At 28.7% G+C, this 9787-nt stretch overlaps 2 protein-coding genes across 2 annotated transcripts; both read right to left on the bottom strand.

Annotated features, from left to right (window-relative positions):
• Window positions 1–2359: 2359 nt before the first annotated feature.
• On the bottom strand, window positions 2360–4651 carry LOC105619716. Its single transcript, XM_012201235.1, has 3 exons — window positions 4587–4651; window positions 2491–2623; window positions 2360–2413 (listed from the first exon to the last, which is right to left on the bottom strand). Exons 1-3 carry the CDS (start codon window positions 4649–4651, stop codon window positions 2360–2362), a joined length of 252 nt encoding a protein of 83 aa, XP_012056625.1.
• Window positions 4652–6240: 1589 nt separating this feature from the next.
• On the bottom strand, window positions 6241–9444 carry LOC105619715. The gene is made up of 3 exons (XM_012201234.1): window positions 9290–9444; window positions 8008–8124; window positions 6241–6427 (listed from the first exon to the last, which is right to left on the bottom strand). The coding sequence occupies exons 1-3, from the start codon at window positions 9442–9444 to the stop codon at window positions 6241–6243; spliced, it is 459 nt and encodes a 152-aa protein (XP_012056624.1).
• Between the last annotated feature and the right edge of the window lie 343 nt (window positions 9445–9787).

Raw genomic sequence — 9787 nt, 5'->3', positions numbered from 1 at the left:
ATCGATTTCCTTGATATTCTTTCTTACAGTGCAAATTTTTAGTGTGAATGCCATAATTTGTATAATATGAGACTATACAAAATATCCATTGTGAGATCACAAATTCATTTATATTTTAGTAGTTTTGCAATAAGAACTATTAAGGCATTAATCTCTAACATCAAGAAAATTTCGCATGAATATCTTCTTTTAATACAAAAAAAAAGACATCAAAGGACAGAAGTCACGCAAGCACGTATTCTTTATTCTTTGCAGTGCAATAATTTCACTTTTCATATGAATTCTCACAATGGTTTGTTCTTTGAGATGAATATCCTCCATATGTTTCGGCATTGAGTAATTAATTCATCTCAATTTAAAACATGGTAATTAGATCAATAACATTTTCTGATATATTACTTTACACTTTGCAAAAGATTGTTATCATATTACTAACATTATTTATTAAATATTACTATGATAGATTCTACAATAAAATAATTAAATCTGTTCTTTATATTGTACAATATGTACAATTTTATTCATATGTTTACAGACGTTTTAAATCCAGTTTCATTAAGATTAATTAGTGTGTAATCTCAATTTAATAACTTTATGTTGGTGAATATTTTTGATTTTGTGAATATTTTCTTTTTTTAGTATAATAAAATTGTAAGCAAAAATATATAAAAAATATATACGTATTTAAAAATTGAATTTTCTTTTTTTTCACATGTGAGAAATGCTGTTATCTTCCTCGAATATATAATTTCGAATATATAATTGCTCTTATTTGATTCATATTTATATTGCCAATATATAGATAATATATATAAATAATATGACAGTAAAATAAGACACCGAAATTTGCAAATATTATTGCGTTTACTTTTAATGTATTATATATTAATATAATATATTAAAAAAAACACTGCATGATTTTATCTTGACGAAGCACTCTAATGATGGAATAAATAATTCAATATTCAGATCGAAATTTTTGGCGCCTTTTATCAACAGGAAGAATATCGTTTCCTGAATGTACAAAGAAATTACACATCATTCAGCTCTACCTACATAAATTATGAAGACAAGAATGGATAGTTTGAAAGAAAAGTATGAAGATTTTCATATAATTTACAATATTTTATGTTAATCATACAAAACTAATCATATTTAATACTTGTTTGGGTATAAAAATTTATAAATTGAAACCTTCCAGTTATTGTTTTTCGTAAGAAAGTTTCTTATATAGTAGCAAATACATAATTATTGTAATCCATCATTAATCCAAGAGAATTCGATATGAACAAATATAGAATAAAAACCGCTGCAAATAGCACAGGCAATTATTAGTATCTTTCTTCGTCAATAAAATCTGAAATACGAAATCTCACGATTGTAGTTAATTTAATGCACTTTAATTGATAACTTTAATTTTATTTAATGAAATATTTTATAACGTTTTTCTTTTACATAAACTCAACTTTTCTAATGCTCAAATAGCAGTCCGCTATCGGAACTGAATTCAGCTTTCTGAATGATTTGCGTATCATTATTTTTTATAATACAATTCATAGACGATTTGCTTCTGAAAATAATACAGCGGATGTGTCTTTCTCATGAAATTAAGCTATAGAAGAGTTTCAAAAAGTTGTATCAAATTACTTAAAAGCAATGTAGAACAATTGAAACTATGTGATTGTTCAAAATATAATATATACAATACTTGATTTGAATACATTGCGCACTGAGAGAAATGATTTTGTTATAGAAACAAAGGGAAAGCAAATATAATATTAAATAACGATTATATATAATATTAAAAAATATAATATTAAAAAACGGTCGATTTGTTACGATTGCAATTTAATTTGTCAATGTAACAAATAATCAATAGTATTGCTAACAAATAAGAGATAAAATATATATATATATATATATAAAAGTAGACTTTTGCAGTGTTTCAAATCATAAGAAATTGACCAATTCTAATCAAGTATTCTCCTTATATTTACTCCTTATATATACTGTGCTTGATCGGTTTCCTACGACTTAAAATTCCACGATAATCTATGAATTCTATTATATGTAAACGAATTTAAAGTCTATCCAAAAGATTTTATATAATTTGCTTCTGTTACTATTAATAATTGGTATAACAGACTATCAACAATCACAACAACAAAATTTGTTGTCACTTTACCTGAACAATTTTAATTTATAATATTTTTCTTGAATCTCTAGAATTTCTAGCTAAACTATATGTTCAAAAAATAATTTTACTTTTTTCTAAAAATGAGTACTCCTGTTTTCCCATCAGCTACGTTTTTATTATTCTATTATTAATTCTATTATTTATAATTCTATAAATTCATATTTATTTTGTTATAGAATATATGACAGTAAAATATGATATCGAAGTCTTTACTAACTGCAATTAAATACATCTCTTTTTATAATATTCATTTGTAATATCGTATATATAGATTGTTGTTGGTATTATATTACCATGGCGAAACACTCCATAGATGCATTAAATACTCCACCGACATTCAGAGTAAATTCTTTAGCTTCTCTTTGTAATAGAAACATTATCATTCTTTGTATACGTAACGGAGCTCTATACCACTGAACGTTGTACCTATGAAATTGTACATAGATAACGAATTGCTAATTAATGAAAAAAACTCATATTATTTTCAACTATACTAATTTGTTCTGCAACTACATACATTAATTTTTACATTTGAAACCATTTTTAAAAGATATATGGAAAGAACATTTTCGTTACTAATTATAAATGATAAATTGACAACACTAGTTATAATAAGTTGCTATCACAAATCATCTTTTTTACGAGCAAATTGACGTTGCCATCGATTTGCAATAGAATTCGAATTTACGTGAGTTTTCGACAAACATAATGCTGTCTCGATTATCTTGTTCCGAGTTTGTCAAAATTAATTGCTTCAATAATTATCGACAACATGACAGCAAACTCACTGCATTTGGCTAACTGAATTTTAATAAAATTTCTTTTTAGGTTTTCACGGCTATTTTCCTTAAAGATGCTATAGAAGATTTGCGGATTATCGCCGTGTTTTTGTTCATTGCTAATACTAATGGTTCGTGAACCATTCATTTCATTTCATCAGGGCAGGAGCGCTGATTGTTGAGTTTCAATGTAGAGTCACTCTTTATAAACATTCCAATAAAAGAAACTTTAGATATAATCAAAACCTCATATAAAGTTCTAACATCGTCCCTTTAATTGAACACTCTCTAATGATCACATATTTTTCCTACAATAACTACTTCTACGAAGACGTCTGGAGCAGCGTTGGGCTCTCCCATCTCTTCTGTTATTGCAAACATCTTTATGGAAATACTTCAAGGAAAAGGCCCTTATAAGACGACCAATAAACCAGAAATTTGGTTTCGATATGTAGACGACACTTTCGTAATTTAGAAACATGGCAGTGATGAACTTCACAAATTCTTAAACTTCCTCGACAACTAACATCCTAATATTTAATTCATCATGGACATAGAAAAGAACAGTAAGTTTCCCTTCCTGGATATTCTTGTCACAAAGAAGGCTAATACTCTGAGTCATCAAGTACAAGAAGATCAATACATACTGACAGATTCTTGCCGAGTCATACTACATCCAGCACAAAAACAATCGGCAATACACTCACTTGTGCAGAGAGCATTCAGTATCTTTAATAAAGAACATCTATAAACAGAACTCAACCACTTGAAACAAACGTCACAGTAGAATGGATACAATAAGAAAGATGTGGACAGGACAATCAGCAAATATAGGAGCGGAATAAAGAATAACTCGAATACACAAATATCACAGGAAGAGTTAAACAAAAAAAGTTTCTTTATTCTTCCATATGTAAATGGAACAACAGACCGAATCAGCAGGTTTTTAACAAATATAACATCCATTTCAACATTTTCAAGCCTCCAAGGAACATCGAAATCTTGAAAAATTCTAGAGACCAAGGACTCCCACTCAGTTCCGTAGAAGTATATAAAATACCTTGCTCTTGCAGGAAAGTGTACATTGATGAAACCAGAAGAATAGTCAACATGCACATGAAGGAACATCAACGGGATGTCAGACTAAAATACATATCACACAATCAGCATTGGCAAAAGCAGCACTGAGACAGAACATCAAATATTATTCCAAAAAATGGCTACTATAGCCACAATCATTTTCTCGAGGAAGTGTAGAAGGGCTCTAGAAATACAGAAACATCCAGATAATTTAAACAGAGATTTGGATTGTAATATAAATAGGATATGGAAGACTGCTCTTGATAAGCCAAGGAAGACCTATCTTTCCCTTCCTCAACGTACCCTCACCCATCTCTAACGTATATAAAGTATATAAAGGGAATTTCCCGGAACAGCAGTTCAGTATCGATGCGCTCCTCGCTCTGATGAAGTGAACGGCAAAGTTCACTTCAACGTTAGCCTTAACAATGGACAAAAACACAGCGATAACTCGTAAAGTCTTCAAGCATCTTTTAGTAAAACTGTTCTTTCCATGCAAACATTCTTACTCGTCATGAAATGTTTCTTACGCAGTAGAGAATACGTAGTTATTGTAATCAGTTATATTCTGTCCAATATAATTGGATAGAAACATACAGAAAATCATGGAAATCACATACAACAATGACAAAAATTTGCTAACAGTATTTTCGGATGAAGCAATCTGAAATATCTAAGACAGTATTTAAAGGAGATTATAAATCTTCTGCATACATTTGTATAATCGTGGACATAACGGTTGCACTTTTTTTCAATGAGTTTCGGAATGCAGCTTGTTTACCGAGCAATTATTTCTTTAATTCTCTTTAATTCTTACTTATGAATCTAACTATTTACGTTTAACCTTTCTAGGAGCAAGGCTGAATTCCGAAATCCATTAAAAAAAAGTGTTGCAACTGTTCTGTATATATGTGTATATATATATACATATATATGTATATATATTTTTTTACTATTAATCTAAGAATAATGATGAATTTATGCAAAATTTAAAAAATGCTTTGCAGTATATATCAAAAAGAGTAAAAAAAATACATGTTCTTAAAATATAAACACAAAGATCGTACAAAGAATGTATAAATCAGCATTTTTATTCGTTAAATTCTAAAAGTAGAGGAAAGGCCCTTATTATGAGATACCGAATTTATTTTGGGTCAATGCTAGAAATCTATGGAATTTGAAAAATAATAGGTCACTTTGAAGGGAATTTAATAAGATAATGTTATATATAATAAATAATTCAAATTTCATTTTTTTGAAAATTAAAGAAATGTAAAAAGTGAACAAATCATAAAGTCAAAAATTGTACTTTTAATGAGATGCCCCAAGAAATCGATAATAAAACGCAAAGTACATCAGTATTGTAACTAAAAAAACTTTATTTAATGTTTCTTAAATACAAACAAACACAGCTAGGATGCGTGAACAATAAGTATGCAATACATTATACCCAGAACTCATCTTCAGATAGTTGAAATCAATTATCGCAGAAATAGGCACTCAACGTTTATTCCGGTTGTCCTTTTTATTATTGAACAATAAGTATAACATTTATATTTTAGCAACAATTTTCACTGTGACATGAGAACATAGGTTATTTCATATTAGAAATACCCTGGGTATCTCATATTACGATTTCCACGCCGGTTTTACGATCATCATATCTAACTTCTGTAATTAAGCAATTCAATGTATCCCATATTTTTCTATTAGCACGACCTTACTCATCATTACATGAAGAATTTATTGCCAAATATGTATTTTTATTAAATAATAAATAATGTTTAAAGACTCATCTCAACAAAACTTGAAGACATTCAAATTCTAAAATCTTTTTTTATGACTGCAATGACTAGGCATGATCTAATAATGAATTTTCTACTAAATAGTTTTCAATCTAAAAGCAATAAATTCATGGTGGAATCAATAAATAGCGTCTATTAGTTTAGCAAAAACGCCTTTATTTCATATTAGACGCTTATCTCATAATAGGGGGCTTTCTTTAGTAAATTTATGTTAATATTATACATATATCTTCAATATTATTGAATTTTCTAATACAGTGCATCTCCTCTGTTTATTATTTTTATTTTTACTATATATTACATTTGTTACTTTTTATATTATTATTTATATAATAAAAATTGTTATTGGGGATTTATATAACTTTGGCATTTTATTGGCCTACCTACTTACTGAACAATAATTGTTACTACATATAATTTTGGAGCAGCATTTGCATGCATTTTTATATATTACAATACGAAACAGAAAACTTACTTGAAACAAATTTAGGGTTAAGCAAGCTACGCCAAGTACTATTAAGCAAAATATTGTTACCTCCCATGTAGACATCAAATGTTTGGACAATCTTCAAAAACAGGAATATTATTTATATAATTATAATAAACACATTAGTATAGAGCGAGGCTAGTTGAATGTGAAAATACCAATCATAGTTGAATATGAAAAAAACAATCAATTATGATTGGTCAATTTCTACGCTTACTCCTTAATCAATTACTGTTACTGCACATTGTAGACCATGCATAACTGTTCTACACGCCTACTGTCATTGCGCAGATATTTTATATAGTGAAAAAGCTGCGCAACGACACCAACAACTGTCGATAGACGTGTAAAACAGTTACAGAATCCCAGGCTCAATAGGTTTTCTATAGTTTAATGTGACTTCCTTATTATTCGAAATCCGTTGGAAACGCTGTGTAATAACTTAGCTCCTGCTCATGCTTTAGTGAAATGAGATTATTTTTGCCGTGTATAATCAAACGTGATCAAACATGATCGAACATTAAATATAGCTAAGTGATTATCATGGCAAAAGGCGTTTTTTTTATTCTCTTGCAAACTGCATCACGTCATGGCAAGGGATTATATCAGACTGTACTGTAGTAAGTGGATTAAGTTACTATTAGCATCCCTAGCGAATATTGGATAATAAGGGAGGGTCACATGAAACTATCGAATGCCATAGACCTGCTCTAAAGTTATCTAGTAATTCCTGAACGCGGCCCAGAATAAAAAGGATCGATAAAGACAAATTTAAGTAGCTGAGTTATGGATTTTTGGTTCAGCAAGCCCCACATCGGTGTTGATGAAACATTGTTTACGACTGAAAAATTGTAAATAAAATAGCCAAGCAAACGAGGATGGATTAAAATGGATTCAAATTTTCAGAAATATTGATTCACGAATGTTAAAATGAATGCTTTTCAATTCTGAATGCATGTTTATTCATTTATAGGAATAGCATGGGGCATCACTTTGCCTTTCAATCTAAAAATAAGCTTTTTCTGTGCACACAAACACAATTGTGAATACTGTTCAATTTAAAATTTTAAATAGAAAATGCAGTTTTTCAATTGTATCCAATTGAATCTAATTGAATCCAATTGAATCCAATTAAATTCAAAAAAAAGTATTCGCTATTTAAAATACGCATTTGGATAGAAAAAAATATTAATCCATATTAATATATTCTCGTTTGCTGGGAGCAACTTGAACAGTATAAAATTAAAAAATTTCATTAATTATTTATATATAAAAAACACATTTGGCTGTTATCAATCGCTTTAATTATTACGTAAACCAAAAAGAATATTCATCTAATAATTTTTTACTTTTTATATACAAAAACGAAAAAACATACCTGTTTGGCTTAATAACCGGGCTTGTTAATAACCGGGTACGGATTATTGTATTAAGCACAGTAATCTCTGCTATGTGCTACCTTACACGATCATAAACATATATATATTCGTTATTTACAATGAAAAAACGTATAATTGAAAATTATATCAATCAGAATTTTCTGATTTGTCCATTTTTAACCAAACATTTTTTTCAATGTAGATATTTGTATTTGCCCAACTTGCCGCAATGCGCAACCAGCCCCGCTCTATTCTATCTATTTTGTGAATGTGTATCAACTTCATAGTTCGTCGATGAGTATCGACAGCACAAATTATGTCTTCGCTCATCAGAATCTTAATTTTCTGCGAAATATTTTGTCGAATATTGAAGTTTATTGCATGTTCGATACGATAGCTGTAAATGTTTGCGTCCTAATTATACAGAAATATATTGAATGACATGATTTTTCAGAAAAAAATACATCATTTCACGTCAATTATGCAGTTTAGTGGAGAGTCATATTCTCTTAATCGATTCGTCCCATGCTTTTCGATTTTTTATGCAAAGTAAGAGTAATGAGATAATTACACTTTAATTGTTAACTTTTTAACGAATAAGGCTGAAATTGTCTGAAGATCTTTCAATCCAGTAAACGAGAATGGATTGAAATGAATTGAAATGAATTCAGATTTTCAGAAATATTGATTCATGAATGTTAAAATGAATGCTTTTCAATCCTGAATACATTTTTATTCATTTATAGGAATTGCATGCAGCATATCTCTATACCTTTCAATCTAAAAATAACATTAGCTTTTTCTGTGCATTGTAAATACTGTTTAATTCAAAATTTTGAATAGAAAATGCAGTTTTTCAATTCAATTGCATCCAATTGAATCTAATTAAATCCAAAAAAATATGTTCGCTATTTAAAATACGCATCGGATAAAAAAAAATTTCAATCCATTTTAATCCATTCTCGTTTACTGAGAAAATATTACATTGACAACATAATCAAGAGCAAGGTTATCCCGGCGGCCTCCTCTCTACTGCATAATTATCAAACTTTAATATATTATGTTGTTTAAATATTTGGTTACAGTTCAAATTGTTATGATTATTTACTCTAAATTTTTGGGAATGAAATTTTATTCCCGAAGAATGATAATTGCGCTAGTCTGGCAGGAATGAAATTTTTATTCTCAGAAAGTGAAAAATAACTCTTTGATATGAAAAATCATTCCAAACAAGAGTCAAAATTTCAATCTCTCAATCGCAAAAAATGAATAATTTCATTCTTCGAAAGAAGAGAAGATACATGAGAGAAGATACACTGAAGATACATGTGAAATTAGCCCCCGTACATCCAATCTTGAAAATAGATTTACTTGACGTATTTTTGCACAAATATAAAGAAAAGCGTCGCTCTGCCTCGCGAAGCGAGGTAAATAACCAAAGTTGGCCTTTTAGGAAATTCACTTTGAAGGAATGAAATTCATTCTTGTTGGACTGGCGCAACTATCACTTGGAGTGAAATTTTATCTCCAAAAATTTAGAGTGTTCCTATCTTTATTCGTACCTAGCAATTCTAAACATTCCACAGACATACTGAAGATACGTAAGAAGCATTGTTCCTGTTGCTAGTATCACAACTATTCCGATGCATATAATTGCATAACTGTGCAACAAAATTAAATAAAAGTATTTTTCTTGATCGATAAAATACTCCATCATAATTGGCAGATGAGATATATTTTTTGGTAAAACAGTGAGACAATTCGATAAATACTGACCAATAAAGCAAAAAAATCCTAATCCAATAACAAGTACTAAAAAATATTAAAAAATGTTTTTATTAAAAATTCTGCAATATAAGCTTATCAAAAAATTTATACTATTTAGCACATATACACACATATATATTATAAAGTTGTATATTATTTTGATAATATATTCAATTTCTATTTGGAATTATTTTATTATTTATGCAATTTGTGCAATATATTATTGTACAAATTGCATACTAACATGTTATTAATCATTGTAAACGCATACATATATATATATATATTTCTTT

The sequence above is a fragment of the Atta cephalotes genome (assembly GCF_000143395.1).
Source record: "Atta cephalotes unplaced genomic scaffold scaffold00022, whole genome shotgun sequence".
Taxonomy (NCBI): Eukaryota; Metazoa; Arthropoda; class Insecta; order Hymenoptera; family Formicidae; genus Atta; species Atta cephalotes.
This window is presented reverse-complemented; position numbering and strand designations above follow the sequence as displayed.